Source organism: Lynx rufus, unplaced genomic scaffold (assembly GCF_022079265.1).
Source record: "Lynx rufus isolate CCGP_SWC_20201006 ecotype Redwood Valley unplaced genomic scaffold, mLynRuf1.p SCAF_9, whole genome shotgun sequence".
NCBI classification, from domain to species: Eukaryota; Metazoa; Chordata; class Mammalia; order Carnivora; family Felidae; genus Lynx; species Lynx rufus.
The window spans coordinates 85,996,066-86,017,362 of NW_025814897.1; the positions used below are offsets into that span (position 1 = coordinate 85,996,066).

A 21,297-nucleotide genomic window follows, 5' to 3' on the forward strand; every position below is an offset into this window, starting at 1 on the left:
TAGCATTGTATTAGATATTATTAGATTGGTCTCCCAAGAGATTATACCATCTTTTACTTCAGTCAGTCAGCAGTTATAAGAATACACCAGTGAGTTTACCCTCACCCTGACAACACTGTATTTTATCAAACATTTAAATTTTTACCAGTCCAAACAAGTGAAAAGTAAAGAATGACATTTCATCATTTGGGCCTCAGACTTTTCTCTTTAATAACTAAAAATCTGGGAGGTTATTATAATAGTTTTTAAAATATGCAACTGAAATGTATTTATTTATTTAAAAAAATTTTTTTATGTTTATTTTTGAGAGACAGAGTCGAGTTGGGGAGGGGCAGAGAGACAGAGACACAAAATCCAAAGCAGGCTCCAGGCTCTGAGCTGTCAACACAGAACCTGATGCGGGGCTCAAATCCACAAACTGTGAGATCGTCACCTGAGCTGAAGTTGGACACTTAACCAATTGAGCCACCCAAGTGCCCCTAAAATGGGCAACTAAATTTTAATTCTTTGCTCCAGTGGAAGTATCTGGATATGATATGATACTAGGAATCCAGTGATTATTTATGATTTATTCAGTGAACGTTCATTGAACACACAGGTATATGCTAGATATTGGGGTTTTATATATATAAATAAAATACTCACTTCCCTTACAGAACTTTGCACCTGTGGAGGAGACATATGTAAAGCAAATAATTACAATATAATAAGTTAAATACCATAATAGATGTGTCTATTATTATTACATTTTAACATTGGTTGTAGCTAGAACAGGGGACTGCTATTGATTTTTATATATTGATCTTATCACCAGCAACTTTTTTTTTTATTTTTATTTTTTAGTTTACATCCAAATTAGTTAGCATATAGTGCAACAATGATTTCAGGAGTAGATTCCTTAAGTTTTGAATAGTTTATAGATTCACTTGTGTATTATAATTGGCCAATCATCTTCTGCAAATATTGATAATGTTATTTCATAACAGATTTTGATATCTGTTTTGGTATCTGGAAGTGGGTGCTTCCATAACAAATACCAAAAAATGTGGGAGTGGCTTTGGGACCAGGTAGTAGGCAAAAGCTGGAAGGATTTTGAGGAGCACATTAGATCCTAAATTGCCATGAACAGATTGTTAGTAGAAATATTATACTCTAATGACAGAGTGAAAAGGAACTGAAGACCATGTTACTGAAAGCCAGAAGATGGGGAATCCTTGTTATATAGTGGCAGAAAGCATAGTGACATTGTTGTCTGCAGTTATATGGGAACAGAACACATACATGCCTAATGAACTTGATCTAGCAAAGGAGATTTTTTTATCAAGAGTAATAAGGAAAAACTCAGACAAGAATAACTAAAGCATAGTAACATTAAAAAAAAAGTCTATTTCTGATGAAATATCAGTTCGCCAATGTTTTTATTATACTTGGTATTCAATAACTGTTTGTTGAATAATGATTAAATAAAAGAATGTGACAAGTATAAGACACAGGCCTTACCTTTATAGTCTGGTTTTTCCGTAAAGCTAATATTTTGAATCTTCTTAGTAATATTTATGCTCTACTATCAATTTCTATGTGTCGAAGATTTTTGAAAATATGTATAACTGTGGGAAACTTAGTTTCATCATCTATTAGCTTCTTTTCTTTAGAAAACCTTAAAGCAAAATTTGGAAACATTTTCACATTTTGAAAGATTAGATTAGAAGAAGGAGTTTTATATACTAGGTTCTCTACTTTTCTTCATTGCCAAGTCAATACAACTTGTACAGTGAATGAAATTTGCCTTAAAAAAATGGATGAATAGTTCTAAATATAAACCAATTATGGAGATTTAAGGTTAGTGGTTGGTAGCATAGGATATTACTATGTTGCTCGTCACTCAAATATTTTTTTTTAATTCTAGAAGTTGAAGAACATTAAAGCATGAATATGTTTGCATTAATAGTTTATCACTTATAGATTGTCAATTTTTAAACCATTTCTCTTCAAATAGATTACTCATGTACTAAGGCATATGCATAAGTGTGTGCATGAGTATGGGCCTGCAGAGCAGCGTGTTTATAATTTCAGTAGCAATGGAACTGTGAAAACTAGAGCTTATGAGCGCTGCCAGAGACCCAGAGTAGGTCTACTTTAGACCTTCCAAATACAGCTAACTAAATAAATATGAATTTATAACAGACCATTCTCAATTGAATGAGTACGGGCCCCCTACATTTATTTAGAAAGTCAAAGATTTTTCCTAAAATATGTTTCATTCTTTAGTACTGGACTGGGTTTTGAGATGTTTTATATTTAAATGCTTTCTGGCAGTCTGGTACAAGGGTAAAATTGGGACATCTTAAAAGTATCAAAAGTGAAGGAATGGCATAAATATTTAGAGTTTTTACAGCTTCTTTTAAAATAAAGGATCTTGATCTGTTTGCAGAGATATTGAGCATCAAAGAGATTTAGTGGAAGTTGCCAGTCATTAAAATACAAGTTATGTGACATTTATGAGTCCATTATTTTTAAATTAATCTCTTATGTTAATTATATCATTTTAGGAGCCTGCTTCAGATTCTGTGTCTCCTTCTCTCTCCCCCTCCCTCTCTCCCTCTCTCTTTCTCTCTCTCAAAAATAAATAAACATTAAAAAAATTAGAATCTTCCACTCTCTTCACTATTTTAACTTGTTATTAATTCATGTAATATCAAAAACAAAGCACTCTCCATATACTTTTCACAAGATATTATAATACTTTCTTGTCACTTGCCTTCAACCTTTTTGAAATTGCTGAGCTATATTTTTTCTTCTACACCATGTAATGAATTCTGAGCATTTTCCTTATTATGCACGAGTTGGCAAACTGCAGCCTGTGGGCCAATGACCTATCTATAAATAAAGTTTTATTGGAACACTACCATGCTTAATGATTTGTACATTGTCTATGGCTGTTCCTGTCGTCACAAAGCAGAGTTGAGTAGTTTCAACAGAGACTGTATGGTTCACAAGCCTGAAATACTTACTTTCTGACTTTTTAAGTAAAAGCTTGCTAATATCTGTTTTTGTAGCATATTTTGTATTTTTCTTAATTTATTTTATATTAGTACAACTTGTCAAAAGACTAAAATAAGACAAACTGGTATCCATGCAGTTCTTTAGTAAGACCTCCTGACCTTTTGTCCTGAAGCATCTAAGCACCTACGCTGTGTTTAGCACTGCTAGGCAGTATAAATCTTGGGTTTTACCCTTTCTGAACTTAAACTGGATATTGGTTACACATGGAATAAATGAGAACAGTACATATATAATATATAGATGTTTTTGCAGACATAAGAGATATGGAAAGACTTAAATTGAATCAAACTATGGGTAGAAATTGAGGGGAGAGGGAGGGAGAAAAGTACTCACATGGAAGCCCATATTACCAAATGCACAAAAGTAGATATCAACATAGTATGCTTATGTAGTAAAGAAGTGAAAGCTCTTCTAAAGCAGAAAGTTTATATTGAGGATTAGTCAAAGGGAAAGTTTGGCCTCCTGGGTCTCTTGCCTCAACTACCTACTTGTAGAATTCAGATTGTAAAACCTCAGAACCTTATACTAGCTTCTCAAACTGCACTGTGCAGAGATGAGGCTGTTCACTTTTCATCCACCACAGGACTTCTGGGATTTTTGTTTGTTTAACTTTATGGCCGGCTAAATCTTTCATGCTTTACCTCCTTGTTATCTTTGGTCGTTGTCCAAGATGTAAGCTGTTCCAATGATCTTTTCTGTTGCTTTTATCTCCATAATATTATTTTTTTGCTCTGTAGATTCAAGTTCCTACTATTCTTATCCCTTCTAAATCTTTCCCCTGTATAATACCTATTTCATATAAAATCAGCTCTAATATCTTAAAATACTATCATTGAATATTTTATTGAATTATTTACCATTTATTATGGATTTACTGTGTGCTCAGTATCATGCTAAGCCCTTGACGTGTATTTTATCATTTACTTTCACAACAATCAAATGAGATGTCTATATTTTAGAGGAGAGTGAGATTTTGAGAGAGCAAAGTAACTTGTCCAAGGTCACACACTTAGTAGCTAAGATTTGCAAGCAGGTTTCTCTGACATTAAATCATCATTTTACACTAAAACCTGATGATTCATCTTAATTATTTTCCAGAGTGAGATTTATACCTTTGGCTTTTCTGCCTTTTATATCATCTCACTCCTGCCACATATTGACTTCTTAGTTATTTCCTTCCTGATATCCAGCCCTCAGTGAGCTTTTGGCATTCACCAGCAAACTTTTGTATCTCTCATCACCTCTTTTTCATTCTCCATAACCTCAGTGATCTTTTAAAACCTCATACTCAAACAACAAACATTACTACTTTCTCCCTCATTTTCTGGGATAACTTGCAGTATTTCACATGAAAGAAAATGGTCTCTTCAGATGACAACTCCCCCAACTTCCCACTGTCAAGCTTCAGTACCCACACATGGGAGAATGTCTCCTGTTTGAGAGTCATCCTTTCACCTGGACACTAGAGCTTTCCTCCTTCCACCTTACCAAGGAATGGCAATACCAGTTTTCTCTTCTTTAACTTCTCCCTCCTCTTTAGTTCTTTCCTGTGTGTACTTAAACCTGCTCAAATCTGTTTTCAAGCCTCATTTAAAAGGAAAGGAGGAGGGGGAATTCTTCTTTAACCCCACTCCTCCAACTATCCCTTTTTCTCTTCCTTTTATAGGAATCTATACATTTTCATGATATTTAAGTCATTCCTCAGTTTATTTAAGGAAATAGCACATCACTGAAACCGCCTTAGCCAGAGATATTAGTGGCCTTCTCATGGCTAAACCCGAGGAATACTTCTCAGCTCAGCAGTTGATGTGGTGAGTCACCCTTTTTTTAATGTTTATTTATTTTTGAGAGAGAGATTGACAGAGCATGCATCCATGCAAGCAAGGAAGGGGAAGAGGTAAAGGGAGACAGAGAATCCCAAGCTGGCTCTATGCTGTTAGCACAGAGCCCAACGTGGCTCGAACCTATGAAATGTGAGATCATGACCTGAGCCAAAATCAAGAATAGGATGCTCAACTGACTGAGCCACCCAGGCGTCTCAAGTCACTTTTTTCTTGAAGTACTCTCTTCCTTTAGATCTGTTATAACATTTTGTTCTAGATTTCCTTCTACCTTTCTGCTTTTATTTTTTTAGACTCCTTTGGCTCAACTTAAAATATTAGTATCCTCTTCCCTCTTCTGGTGCTACATACTCTTCCTGGGAGGTCTCAGTTCCTGCCATAACTAGAATGACCAGGGGTGGAAAAAACTCATTTTATGAAATCTGTAGACATTGATGCATACATAGGATCAACAGAGAAATGCAGAGATCATATTCAACTCCCTTTCAACATTTTCTCTTGAATATCTCTCAAAATCAATGTGTCCAGAGCTGAACTTCCTTATCTCCAAATTCTACCCCAGTCCTCCAAATCTGTCCCTCTTCCTATGATTACTAGATTATTCAGGCTACCAAGTGACACATGACAGAGACCTGAGTGATGTACTTGTTTCTCCACTGTACACATCCAGTAATCATTAAATCCCAAGGTTTTTAACCTTTTAAATATCTTAAAATTCTGTCTACTTCTTTCTATTCTTGCTGCTATGACCCTAATTTGGCCATAATCCACAACTTTCACTAAATTATTGTAACAGCTTCTTAGGTTGCTTCCAATGTTTTCTTGCTTCAGTTCATTTTCATACTGTAGCTAGAATGAACTTTCTGATATAAAAATCTAAAGGTAATCATGATATACCCTTACTTAAGACCTTTCTGTGCTATCAATTTTAACATAATGCCCAGCTTCTTTAGCCTAGAAGATAAGGCCTTTAATGATCTGTCACTGCTGATTCTCTTCAGGCTTGTCTCTTCTCATGCCCTCACCTCTTTCTTCAAGCATATCATCCTAGGCTTTTAATTCCATCCATTTACCATTCTCTCCAGGCCTTTGCTTAAATTCTTTCTTGCTGCCTCCTTTTTTTCCTTTCTTATCCTAGCTCTTAATCATCTCTTAGGTCTCCACTTAGATTCTCTTCCAGAAAGGCTTCCTTAACTATTGCTTTCCTTACCCTCAGCCCACTTAGTATTCCTCCTCTATACTTCTGTAGTATTGTTTATCTACTTTATCATGGCACGTACTATACTTTGTTGAAAATACTTAACCATGTATCTTATTCAGTAGACTGTAAGCTCTGTGACCATGGCAACTATGTAAGGGCACCATGAATACATGCTTGAATGAATGAATGCTGTGAAAGCCTGGCTAAAAACAGTTACTTTATACTGGTAAGAAATAGGTAGTCATGGAGCATTTTGAGCTATGAAGAACTATTATGAAGGATGTGCTTCAGGAATAAAGTGAAAACTTGAAGTGATGGAAATACTAATTACTCTAATCGAAACATGAGATGATGTCTGTTACTATACTTTTGAGACTTTAAACCATAAGTTCATCACATATTTTGATATAACAATGCTACCTAATTTTTCTATTTCTGCATTTCATTATGTGTATTGGATTATAAATGTTTCACTATCTATTCTTAGATTGCTCTGGTATAAAACACCATTTCCCTACATTTTTCCTCTTTTAGTAGGTCCCTCTCAAGAATGTTGATTCTTCTGTTCTTTCTAAATGTGTGGGAGATAAAGGAGAGACAAGAGATAGGATGATTCCCAGATGTTTGGCCTGAGAAGGTTTGGAGTTAGTACCATTAGGTGAAGTCAGAAAAGGAGGAGAAGGAGCAAATGTTGATGTGAAGTATGAATTCGGTTTAAACATACTGAAGTTTATGAGTATTAAATTTAGGCTAGAGAAAAATATTTTGGATTTGTCAATATTATTTGACTGATACTTTGAGCAACTGATACTTTTTGGTTGAAGTCATTCATAGGTATGTATTAGAATGCCCAGATTTGTAGACCATGGAGGATCCATAGATGGAACTTTGGGGAGGGGGTCTCTTAATTCCCTGAAATGACATGAAATTTGTATATGACTGTGTATATTGTTAGAATAAGGTATAACTTGCATCATATTCTCAGAGTGGTCTGAGATTCCAGGAAAGACTAAGAATACCTAGAGTAAAAAGAAAAGCAAATCGAAGTCTAAAGCCAAAGCATATCAGTTAAGGGATAGGTAAAGGAAAATAAGCCCATGAAAGAGATAACGAGCATAGCCTCTGGAATCAGACTGGCTGATTCAACTCATAGCCCTGATCTTTACTAACTGTGTCACCTTAGGCAAGCTGCTTGCCTTCCCTGTGCCTTCCTTTTCTTACCTATAAGATAGGGATTAACAACATTTATCTTACAAGTTATTATGAGGATTAAGTGAACTAATGCATGACAAGTACATTGCACCATGTTTAACATATAGTTAGTGGTCAAGATTAGTTATGTATTACTTTTTACAGGATGTTGAGGAACTCAGAAGTGTTGACCATAGCCCAAAGTGAGAAAAAGAAAGCGAAGATGAAAGTTTCCCCATTCCTGTAGTTGGGATTAAATACTTCCTTGCAGGTCCAGAGATCCACCACAGCTACTTCCTCGTAACTGTTACCATCACCACCATTAGTAAGCATCACAGACAAAGATTGGAGAGAGCAAGAGTGCAATATTCAAGTTCAAAAGTGATCCCTCACTCAGGCAGGTAAGCGGTACAATTCCTAAGAGCATCAGTCATAGACATTGAGGATCCTTACAAGAAGCAAAGACTGGCATCCTTGCTAAACTTCTGAACCTGTAAGCCCTTCAGTGAGTAGTGCATGGTGAGAGAGTGCTTGGAGGAAGCCTGTCTTAAATCTCCCAGGGTTTGTCATCATTCCCGACAACAACACTGTTTTCTGTGTCTGGTGTAGGAAAAGGACAGAAGCCTGCTGGGAGAGATTATATAAATAGCCAAAATAATAATGATAGCAATGGCTAATATTACCAGAACAGAATTTGAATATGAATTACTGGCCAGCCCCCCAAAACCTAGATTCCACCTCGGAAGGGTTTCTCAGCAGCAGATGTGACCAAAATGAAACTGAGCACTACCCACAAAAACCATAGAACCCACCCATAGAAAAACATAGAAACCACCACAACTTCAAAGGCTACAAAACAGCAGGCTTAACTAGACCAGATCATATGAGGCTAAGGACATCTCTCCCTAACCAGACAGCCAATTATGTAAGCTGATCACTGCCAGGTTTTTCCCCCTGATCTCCTAACAACAGAACTAGGACTTGGAAAGAAGGCATGGAGGAAGAGGCATTTTAGAATCTTCCTTTCCTTTGGAACCCCTCTGTCCCACTAAGACTTTCAAGTTACAAGTCTCAGTCTCCACTAAAGGAGGGGGAAGGTTTGCACTGAATATTAAAGTTTTAAACTTGACTGTTCCAAGTTTTAATAACTGAAACTGGTGAGAAAGTCATGGAATTAGCTCTAGATGTCAAGAGATGAGAAAGGAAGATTTGGCATAGCTTAATTGAAAATAGTGACTAGAGAAATTAATAGAAGCAATTCATATTTATTTACCAAGGAATTGAGTCTAAAGAAACAGGGCAACTGGGAACAAGAAGTGTCTTAAAAATAGAGCATTAATGGAGAAGGAGAGTATAATTTCAGGAAGAAATTTGTCCTTGATAATAGCTGCAATAGACAAATGAAATAAGAAAGATTTTAAAGTGTCCCAGAAAACAGACAATTAGAAAGTCCTTGGTGACTTTGTTAGCATTCCCAACACAATGAAAGGGGCAGCTCTTTTGGACTTTGATGTTAAGAAAAATTGATATTCCTGTTGTTCCTATCTATTAGGCTTCATTCTACCTCTTGTGTGATTCCATTTACATATGACAGTCCATCAGATATTTGGAGACAGGTCTCTTACATCCTTTGGATCTCTTTTTCTTCAACCTAAGTATCCTTTTTCTCATGCTTTTAAGTTCTTTCACCCTCCTGGTCACTTCATTCTGAATATGCTTTAGTTTGTGTAAGTCCCTGAATGAAATATATACTATTGCCAGTATGGTCCACTACTGTAGAATAGACTAGGACTTCCATCTCTCAACCTAAGAATTAGACTGTTAATTCAGGCCAAAACTACATTTGCTTTTTGGCGATTTTGTCACATCGTTATCATTTTTGCTTTTCCAGTGTTATGGGGATTCACTCAATAGATTAATTAAATGCTTAATGTACAACCTCAAAATTTGTTTCACAAAAAATGGTGACTTTCAGCTTGAAGAGCGTATTGTTTTTTGCTCAACTCTAAATAGGTGATCTTCCTCCTATTAGTTTTGACTGCCACATAGGAGTCTTTGAAAAAACTGTGTGTGTGTGTATATGTGTGCATGTGTGTGTGTGTGTGTGTGTGTGTGTGTGTGTGTGTGTGCATGTACACTAGGGTGTGTTTTCAGCCAAACTTCAGTAGATCTGGCTGATTTACAAGACAAGATAGATTTTTGTTTTTTCCTTAATTATACAAATTATACTACTAAATGTATAGTATGTGCCTACTGCTAGCAATACAACAATAAAATACATTCTCTGCCATGAGGATCTTTTAGCTTGGTGGAGAAATTTCAGTATGTATATTAAATGCTACTGTAGGAGTTAACAAGATGCTCCAGGGCACTCTGGTCATCTCACCCAGCCTTGAGGAAAGCTTCTCCAAGGATGAGTTTACCTAATTTGGGTCTGGGAGGGACTTTTGAGGGAATTAGCTAGCCAAAAAGGTGAAGTAATTTACACAACACGTCCTGACTTAAGATGCAGTATAGCAACTAGAGATATTAATTTAAGTTACAAGTGTAGATAAGATCAGTAGGAATTGTATATAGGTAGGAAAAAAGTTACAACTCACACTCATTTAAAACATAAGTAGAAAAAGAGGAATTCTGCCATCTAGTTTATTGTCACTCTTCATTAATGATACATCACTCAATATTTTTTATTATCTGTGACTCTCCCTAGTTTATGCAGTACTTACCTAATATAGTTGTTCATTCCCTTACTAGTGTATAGATGTAACCTTAATTTTACAAATAATTATTTTAGTTAGGCTTATTTCTCATTTACTTTTACTGAGAAGTTGTTAAACAACCACCATGTCCTTTTATAGGGAAATGACAGTATGATACCACTTTTAACGCAAATATTTTTATTATACACATTAAACTCTGCTCTTTGGCGGTGACCACACAGAGCATATAGACCAGGTTAAAGGATTTAGTTCTTTCTCCCAACAGCAATGAGAAACCACTGAAAGGTTTTAAGTTGGGAAGTGAAATGATTGGGTTTGTATTTTCAAAAGGTTACTACTAAATTGGAGGATTAGAGTGGATGCAAAGAAACAAGAGGTGATTGCAGTGGTGTAGGCAAGAGTTTTTGGTAGCATGATTAGGGGAGTGACACTGTGGTGACACTGTGGTGTCACAGTGGTGTCGACAAGAGTTGTTGGTAGCATGATTAGGGGAGTGACACTGATTTGAGTGACAATCAAATTTCAGAAATACTTTGAAAATAAATATAACAGGATTTTAAGGATGGGGAAAGGAATGCATTGGTGGGAGAGAGAGAAGAGGAATCAAAAATAAGTCCTGATTTCCTAAAAACTGAAATGACCACATTTGGAAGAAAAAAAATAATGAGTTACTGAGTTCCGTCTTGGATATGTGTGATTTGAGGCACTTTTGTACTTCTGTATTTAATAACAACAAAAGGGCCCCTGGGTGGCTCAGTAGGTTAAGTGTCTGACGCTTGATTTCAGCTCAGGTCGTGATCTCGTGGTTGGTGAGTTCAAGACCTGTGTTGTACTCTGCACTGACAGTGTAGAACCTGCTTGGGATTCTCTCTATCCCTCTCTCTCTGTCCCTCCCCAGCTTGTGCTTGCACTCTTTCTCTCTCTTTCTCTATAAATAAATAAATAAATAAATAAATAAATAAATAAATAAATATTTTAATAATAACGAAAGCCTAAAAGCAGGAAAAGTCCATGGTAGAGAGATGATGAAATAAATTCTAGTACATACATTTTCTAGAATATTATGGCCCCTGAAACATGACAGCTACAAGACTATGAAACATGTGAAAATAGGAGAACATAAAATTCAGTAATAATTGTAACCATGTAGGAAAACACCACAGAAAAAGTACTGAAAGGAAATATAGCACAGTTTAGCAATTCTGTGAAAGTGATGGATGGTGGAAGAGTTTTTAAAAATTTATTTTCCATGTTGTAAAATGTCAGCCTTAGAAAGTAAAATTTTTAGTATCCAATTTGGTTTTTACATCAGTGATTTTTAATGACCTGTGTTTATATGGTTGCTTCTGTAAACTAACCCACTAGTAATTCCCTAAGGTAAAATCAATTCTTTTTTTAAACATGACTTTCTTGTTTTTTTTTTTCCTAAAGTTGAATAGAGATAAATTGTTAGTTATGTAAAGTGAGTGCCCCGCCCTCCCCCCAGTATGATAACTGCATTAGAGAATAGGCAGTGCCGGTCACCTTACCTCCATCCGTCTCTGTTCTCTTTTCCACCTGTCAGCTGTAAGCAGTACAGAGGCATTGAAAGTGTTTTTCCCTTACACACAAAACTTTCATGAAATGCTCCTAAATCCATGTCAAGCCCATTTTGCGTCTTTTAGATTTGTGGATATTAACTTGCAATGATAGTATTAAAGAACTATGTTCTTTAATATATACAATTGAACTTGATGTAAATCTACTATACTTTTGATCATGGATTTGCTCTAATTCACTATACTAAGGAGGTTTATCAACAAGTTACCACCTGCTGTTTTAATTGCACCTTAAGAAAGCGTTTCAATAAACCAACTTTACTGAACTATAAATTACACACAATGAAATGGACCCATTTTAAGTGTATATGTTAGTTACATTTTACAAATGTGTATATACATAGAACCACCACAGCAATCAAGATATAAAACATTTCCATGCATCTTCCAAAATTTCCTCATGCCCAAAAAAGTTTTCTGGCCCCAAACATCTAACTCCTTTCTATCACTAGAGATTAATTTTACTTTCTGTAGAATGTCACATAAAGGCAACCATGCCATGCATAATTTTTGTGTCAGCTTTTTTCACTTAGCTTAATGTTTTTGAGATTAATCTATGTTGCATGTACATTATTTTATTGTTTAGAAGTATTTCATTTGTGAATGTACCATTCGTCTTTTCCATTCACAAATTGATGGGCATTCGTGTTGTTTACAGCTTTTGGATGTTACCAAAATTGCCATAAACATTCTGTATAAAACTATGTATGGACATGTGTTTTCATGTCTCATGGGTAAAAATGCAGGAGTAGCATTGCTGGTTCGTTTAAGTGTAAGTTTAACTTTATCAGAAATTGCCAAACTATCTTCTGAAGCATCTGTACCATTTTGCATTGCCACTAGCAATGTAGGAGCATTTTATTTGTTCCACATTCTTGTCAATATTTAGTATTGTATTTTTATTTTACCTTTTCTAGTAGGATTGTAGTGGTCTCTCACAGTGTTTTTTGGGTTTTTTTTCCAGGGTTTAATACAGTTAAACTTATTTTTATACATTTACTGGATATTCATATGTCTTCTTTTGTGAAGGGTGTATTCAGATCTTTTGCTCGTTTTTATATTGGGTGGTTTGTCCTCATGGAATTAGAAGACTTTTTAGTATGTATACTGGATACTAGTTCTCTATCAGATATATGTATTGCAAATATTTTCTTTCTGTAGCTTGCTATCCATTTTTTTTTCTGTTATGGTTCATGCTTCCATACCTTGAGAAATCTACTCCAAGGTTGCAAAGTTATTCCCTATGTTTTCTTCTAATAGTTTTATTGTTTCAACTCTTATATTTAGTTTTGTGATACATTTCAAGGTAAATATTTGAGTATTAGTATGAAGTAAGATAGAAATTTTGTTGGTTTTTTTTTTTTTTAATTTATAGTCTGGGGTAAGACTGAGATTTTTTATTGTGTTTTGCATCTGGGTACCCATTATTCCAGGACAATTTGTCAAAAAAAAAAACAACCAGTTATTTCTCCACCTTTCTAAAAAATCAGTCATGTGGGTTTATTTCTGGACTCTATCCTTTTATATTGATTTCTATTTCTATCCTTTAGCTAATTCCATATTGCCTTGATTATAGCTTTATCCTAAGTCTTGAAATCAGATAGTAAGTCCTCCAATTGTTCTTTTTCAAATTTGTTGGACTATTCTAGGAACTTTGGATTTCTATGTAAATTTCAGAATTAGCTTATCAGTTTCTCCAAAAATCTTATGGGGTTTGCATTGGAATTCCATTAAAACTATAGATCAGTTTAGAAAGATTTGAGTCTTGTATTCCCTGAACAGGATATACTTCTCTATTTATTTAGGCTTTCTTTACTTACTCTCACAATATTTTGTACTTTTCATTGTGGGGCTAATTCATGCACATATATTGTCAAATTTCTCCAAAATATTTCATGGTTTTTTCAATTGATCATAAATGGAATTTTTAAAATTTCAGTTTCTAAAGTAAGATTTTAATATTTTGAAGTGTCTTGCAACTTGTTTTTTGGAATAGCATGTGGTTTATCTTGGTGTACATTCTAGATGCACTAAAGAATGTATATTCCAGAAGCAGTGCTATCAACAATAGCCAAATTATGGGAAGAGCCCAAATGTCCATCAACTGATGAATGGATTAAGAGGATGTGGCGTGTGTGTGTGTGTGTGTGTGTGTGTGTATATGTATATATATATATGTATATATATATAATGGAATACTACTCAGCAATGAAAAAGAATGAAATATCTTGCCATTTGCAACAATGTAGATGTATCTGGAGGATATTATGCTAAGCAAAATAAGTCAGTCAGAGAAAGACAGATATCATATGATTTTACTCATATGTGGAATTTGAGAAACTCAACAGATGAACATAGGGGAAGGGAAGGAAAAATAAGATAAAAACAGAGAGGGAGGCAAACCATAAGAGACTCCAAATACAGAGAACAAACAGGGTTGATGGGAGTAGAGTAATTGGTGATGGGCATTAAGAAGGGCACTTGTTGGGATGAGCACTGGGTGTTATATGTAAGAGATGAATTACTTGGTTCTACTCCTAAAGCCCAGACTACACTGTATGTTAACTAACGAGAATAAAAAAAAGAAGAATGTATATTCTGGAACTGTATATTATCTAATTCAAAGTGGTTGATAAGGTTCAGATTTTCTATTTTCTAAATGATTTTTCTCTTTAGCTGTTCTGCCAGTTACTAAGAAATGTATGATAAAATCTCCAAATTGAACTTATGTCTATCTTTACTTAGTTCTGTCAGTTTTGCTTTAAACAGTTGTATTTTTTTCAGAAATTCGAAGAAACAATTTATCCACACATATCTATGCACATAAGTACATATATACATGATCACAGAGTGTTATAATTTCTTACATATTTGTCATTATTTATATTCTTTATTCCTTCCTGTAAATGCAGTTTAACGTGTTGTGTAGTTTTCCTTTAGCTTTTAGGTCCTGTAGTACAAGTCTGCTGTCCTATCTGAAAATAGTATTTCACCTCAGTTGTTGAATGTGTTTTACACATTGATAATTTTTTATTACTTGTTTTTCTTTCAACTCATATAATTACCATATCCTCCAGCCTTTGTTGTTTCAGATGAAAAATCACTTGTTGATTTTACCATTGTGCCTCTGTATGTCATATGTCATTTCTCCCTGCTGCTTCTAAGATTTAACCATGGTGTACTTAGATTTGGGGAATTTTTGGGTTTTTTTTTTTTTTTTTTGCATTTATCCTAGGAGAGGCTTCTTATACTTCTTAGATCTGTAACTGAATATTTGATCAAATAGAAAATTTAAATACTGTTTCTGTTTCTTATTGTCTCCCAGTGACTAGGACTCATGTTTTGGACTGCTCTGTATTCCACATCTCTGAGGTTCTGTTCAATTTTCTTAATTTTTTTCTTGTTCTTCAGATTTCATCATTTCTGTTGATCTCCCTTCAGATGTACTGATTGTTTTTTTTCCTTCCTTCATCTCCAATCTACTCATGAAATCACAAATAAGTTTTTCCTATAAGGAATAATAATTTTAAGCTCTAAATTTTCTGTCATTCATTTGTATAGTTTCTCGTCCCCTTTCGATATTCCTTTTCTGTTCACTTATTGATATATTTTCCTTTAATACTTTTAATGCATTTTTCTTTGAGTCAGTTTCTGTAGGTTGTGTTTTCCTTAGTATGGATCACATTCAGTAATTTTTGGTTGAAATCTTCACACTGTAAAAAATGCATTGATTATGAATTCTATTCTGTTTTCCTGAGGATTTCAGGTTTTTTGTTTTAATAGACAGTTAATTTGCCTGATCTTAAATTAACTCTCATTTCAATATATTGTGCAGCAGATAGTATCTCTGCTCGATTTTCCAGATTTTAGTTTTGCTTTTTTAACTTGGTCACACAGGGCTGACTCTTACAATCAGAATTTAGAAGAGAACCAAATATTTGTACAGAATTTATACTCAGATTTGGGGGCTCACACTTTCTATGGTTCTCAGCCCTGAGTTTTGTCCTCTGCCACCTCAAGTCAGTGAGACTTCAGCTTTCTTTAATACAAGATTCTGCTCTCAGGTGGGGAAATAAATGCCTTCAGGGGAGCATTAAATTTGTAAATCTCACATGATTTAATTGTCTTTCAAGTTTATCCTGTTCTCTCTTTCCTACTTAACTGTTTCTTTCTCCCTCTCATGCATAGATAATAGATGGCTTAGAGGTCAACCAGGAATTTGGGCACATTTGCTAACATTTGCAGAACTCTTACTTCAAGGATTTTTCCCTTAAACTTTCAGCTGTTTTCTGAACTCTACATTCTGCTATCTCAAGCTGGAAAGGATTTGAATTAAAGCTGCCAGAGCTAAGGGAGGTTAAGAACAGTTTTAAGCAAAAAAGCCATAAATTAGAAATTCTTCCATGTCATGATCACAGTCTTTCAAAAGGAAACTGCTGTGGTTTCTGTCTGTTTTTCGTTGCTTTCCAATGCCTTCAAATATTTTTTAATGATTTTTTTTTCAGGTTTTATAATTATAGCTGCAAGAGGCTTTGCACAGTGCTAACATTACCACAAATTCAAACTTTCTTAGGAACATTTTTTAATAATGAGCCACACCTGGGTGGCTCAGTTGATTAGGAATATTTTTTAATAGTGTGGGTTTTACAGATATTAACAATGCCTGACATATTACAGGAACTCAATTAATATTTGTTGGATAAATTAATCATGGCTTCTCTTTTTTTAGATAATGCAATAAATTTACCTTTGTCTCTGGTTTTGTGTTGTCTTCAAAGTATTAAAGGAAAGAAGACTGATATAAAAATGTAGGCATGTAGCTATCAGTAATATTAAGAAAACAAAGATATACTCAAGTTGTTTATATTATGTCACAAAATCACAAAAATATTAACACATTTCTGTCAAACCTGACACATGATTTTTTCACAAAAATTCAGAAAGAAGGGAGGATGAAGGAATAATGAAAGGTAAAAGGACTGTTTACTAGGAAATCATTTAGTACAAATTTAAGAACTCTCAACTGAAAATCTTCAATTTTAAATTGCTATTGGATATAAAGCCTAAAACACAAATGTAGAAGTAATACTATTTTTACAAATTTTATAAATATTAATTTTCAGGCTACATACACTAAGTGCTTAATTGTTGTGACATGTAAGAAATTAAGTGTGAGTTTACAAACTGGTAGATAAGAATAGCCATTTTAATGTTTCTTTACTTTTGAGAGAGAGAGAGAGAGAGAGAGAGCACGCACAAATGGAGGAGGGACAGACAGAGAAAAGGAGGCACAGAATCTGAATCAGGCTCCAGGCTCTGAGCTGTCAGTGCAGAGCCAACACTGGACTCGAACTCACAAACTGTGAGATCATGACCTGAGCCAAAGTTGGATGCTTAACCAACTAAACTACCCAGGCACTCCAAGAATAGCCATTTTAGAGGTGCAATGCCCAAAAAAAAAAAATCTTAGTAAAGATAAAAATATCTGTGATTTCCTTGCTATAAGCATACATAATCCTCTAAATTTTGTGGATATCAGAAGTGGTGCAATAAATTGAGAAAAATTTTGGAATCAGACCATATTAAAAGGACTCACTTCTCATTGACCACCTAGATAAATAAGTCTCTTAGCCTATCTAACTGTACTTTAGGAAGACAGTTATTACCCCACCTCATATACTTGTTTTAAGGAGAAAAATTACAAGAATGTCTGAGTATGCTTGGTATATGATAGGATTCTGACTATATTTTTTTCTTTTTTACAGAAGAGGATAAATATAATATTTATTCTTCTTTGCTCTTCAAGTATTTCCTGGCAGAAGGAATCATCAATGGGCATACTTTGTTGGTTGCATCTGCAAAAGAAGACCCGGCTGATATTTTACAGGTATAGGATATACTATTCAATATTTCATTTTGAACATTTCATGAAAAAATATTGCTTATATATATGTAAACAAAATATATGTTTGTATATATACAAACTGTATTTAAATCCATTAATGGGAACATACATATATTTTATTCTCTTAAAATTTATTTGAACATGTAGTTTCATTTAAAAATTTTTTTTTAATGTTTATTTATTTTTGAGACAGAGAGAGACAGAACATGAGCAGGGGAGGGGCAGAGAGAGAGGGAAACACAGAATCTGAAGCAGGCTCAGGCTCTGAGCTGTCAGCACAGAGCCCGACACAGGGCTTGAACTCACAAACCATGAGATCATGACCTGAGCCGAAGTTGGTTGCTCAACCAATTGAGCCACCCAGGTGCCCCCCTTTTTTTTTTTTTTATTAAATTTTCTTTTTATGTTTGTTTATTTTTGAGACAGAGAGAAACACATGTAGTTTCATTTTTAAATTAATGTTCTCAGACAATTTTTTAACTTAAAATTGATATTGGCAGTGGGAAAAATAATAATAAGCTACTCAAAACTGAAATACATAAAATTATTGCTATACTATAGTCATGAAAATAAGAGAACTCTGTAAAAAGTTAGGTAAAGAAAAACAACAGCAGAATGTTATCGGATATTAAATACCAGTATCCTAAAGATGTAAATCAGAAGAAAGATACAGAAATTAGAAGTACTCATTTATTGGGTGCCTCGGTGGCTCAGTCAGTTAAGTGGGCGATTTTGACTCAGGTCATGATCTCACTGTTCGTGAGTTCAAGCCCCATGCCGGGCTCTGTGCTGACAGCTCAGAGCCTAGAGCCTGTTTCAGATTCTGCGTCTCCCTCTCTCTCTGCTCCTCCTCCACTCAAGCTCTGTCTCTGTTTCTCTCTCAAAATAAATAAACATTAAAAAATTAAAAAAAAAAAAAACCTAGGAAAAAAGTACTCATCTATTAATATTATTTTGCTTTGAAAATAACAGAAATTATTCTTTTCTAAGAAACAAGTAATAAAATAAGATATGTGGTCAATGTACTATATCTTTTTAAAACCAAAGCACACTTTAAAATTCAAAGAGGACAATATATATATGCCCAGGACAATATATATATATATATATTTCATATATATTTCATATATATTTTATATTTCTTTCATTTTTTAATATGTAATAATAAAATAGTTGGATTTAAAAGAATAATATGCCATTCTCATTTTTGTATTAAAAAATTATAAAAAATATTGTTTTCAACCTGCATACCCTTAATGTGGTCTAGTTAGTTTTCACAAGTTTAGAATAGACTGAATTAAAAATTTATGCCTATACAAATTGTAATTATTTATAATCTTCATAACACCAACATGTAGACAAAGTTTGTAGTGTATCACTGAGAAGAACAAATGAACTATTTAAAATGAGAAGTTGAGGAGTAACATAGATAAGTAGGTTTTCCTACATAATATTCAGTCAGTATTTCAGTGTTCCCAACTCTATTAGAGTTATATACGAGTCATTTGTATTAAACAGTCCAAAAATGAATGACCAAAACAAAGGTATTAATAGCATTTAGAGATACACCATGGGTCAGTGTTGGGGGGGGGGGGGTGGGGAGGTAGAGTGGGGAATGCTGTAATTGCTTAGTTTTAATTTTATGATGTATGCTTGGGAATTTCTGGAACCTATAACCAAGACAAATATTGCTGGTACAAGAAAAGGGAAAAGAAAATCTTAGAGACCATAATTATCTTAAAACTGTGTATAACTAAAAGACAAGTAAAGGATAAAAAGCCCCATCAGCTGCCTAAGATATATTATATAACCACCCAGCAATTTATCCATCATCCTTTGAAAACATATTCATGCCTATTGTAGTCAAAGCTCCTTCAGGAAGTCAGCATTAAGATGTAATGTTGAAAAATTACACCCCTTAGAAAATCCTATAGAACAATATACATGATGTTGTTAAAGCTTTTAAAAACACATTGGTAAGTATTTTTCAGTTAACTTTTTTTATCTAAGAGAATGTTCGTAATCATCTCAAATACAGTGATAAGTATTCTCTGAAATTTTTCTATGGAATGTTTTGTAAAATAGCAAAAATTAGATTTTTAAGTTAAAATATTTGTGTATATCAGTAGGTAGGCTGATTTTTTTTAGAAATAAAAAATATATTCACACACGTACATACATAATTTTTTTAGAACTTGAAAATGCTGCATTTTTCTATTATATACTTTGCATAATTTTATTTTTTTAAAAATTTTTTTTTCAACGTTTATTTATTTTTGGGACAGAGAGAGACAGAGCATGAACGGGGGAGGGGCAGAGAGAGAGGGAGACACAGAATCTGAAACAGGCTCTAGGCTCTGAGCCATCAGCCCAGAGCCTGACGCGGGGCTCGAACTCACGGACCGCGAGATCGTGACCTGGCTGAAGTTGGACGCTTAACCGACTGCGCCACCCAGGCACCCCATATACTTTGCATAATTTTAAACAATATATGTTAATATTTATAATGTGATTTTCAGAAGTAAAATTAAATGCTATTTCTTAATATACTAAGGTGAGTGTTAAAGCTTAATTCAAATACTTTTAGTGACGACATGCCTGTATTGATTATATTCATGCAGGAAGAGATGTCTAATATCTAGAACAAAGGGTTAATTCCTGACTTATGGCATTAACTTTTTGAGTTATATCTTTTATACATTATGTACTATCCAAAATCTACTACAGTTAGAATAAAGAGGGAGGCTAGGATGATTTTAGGAGCTTAAATGTTTTACTTTGTAATATGCATTCAAGATAAGTAATGGTTATAGGCAGGAATATCGATAACTTATCTTGATGTTTACTAAAGGTTTACAGAACATATTTTTTAACATCAAACATACTAATAAGCAAATAGTCCATATTTAAAATCATTTATTATGAAAGTACCCATATCTAATATAGACAAAGTCTTTCATAATTGAAAATGAATTACCTTATATTAACCCATGAATCCTGGAATAAGTAACAGTTTATTTAAAATAAACCATATCAGGGCACCTAGGTGGCTCAGTTGGTTAAGCATCTGACTCTTGATTTCAGCTCAGGTCAGGATCTCATGGTTCCCAGGTTTGAGCCCCGTGTCAGGCTCTACACTGACAGCATGGAGCCTGTTTGGGATTCTCTGTCTCCCTTTCTTTCGCACCTCCCTGTTTGAGCACTTGCACATGTGCTCTCTCTCAAAATAACTTTAATAAAAAATAAATTGGGGCTCCTGGGTGGCTCAGTCGGTTAAGCATCTGACTTCAGCTCAGGTCATGATCTCGTGGTTCGTGAGTTCCAGCCTCATGTCGGGCTCTGTGCTGACAGCTCAGAGCCTGGAGCCTGTTTCGGATTCTGTGTCTCCCTCTCTCTCTGTCCCTCCCCCCTTCCTCCCTCTCTCTCTCTCTCAAAAAAAAAAAAAAAAAATTAAAAAGAAAATAAACTATGTCATATTAGATGAATTAATATAGCAACAAAATATTTAGTATTGAAGTATGAAAATTTAGACTAATATCTTCAGAATTCTTTTTTTCTGCACTTTAAATCTGTAAGTAAAAATCAGAATATCTCAATAATTTAGAGCATTTTTACATATCCCAAATATTAGTCTGTTACCCAAATAACGAACTCATTTATTAAGATCTTATTTATTGTACCTTGTATCTTTTGCTTTGTTTTTTGTTTGTTTGTTTTTTTAAGTTTATTGATTTATTTTGGGAGAGAGAGCAAGCAGCGTGGGGGCAGAGAGAGAGAC

General features: G+C 34.3%; 1 protein-coding gene across 1 annotated transcript in view; it reads left to right on the forward strand.

Moving 5' to 3' along the window:
* ELP4 (elongator acetyltransferase complex subunit 4) overlaps window positions 1–21,297 on the forward strand; it is a 249,110-nt gene that overhangs the window by 13,010 nt on the left and 214,803 nt on the right. The window contains exon 3 of the mRNA XM_047070348.1: window positions 17,380–17,501. Coding sequence (XP_046926304.1) covers window positions 17,380–17,501 — 122 coding nt within the window. The remainder of the gene's footprint in view (window positions 1–17,379; window positions 17,502–21,297) is intronic.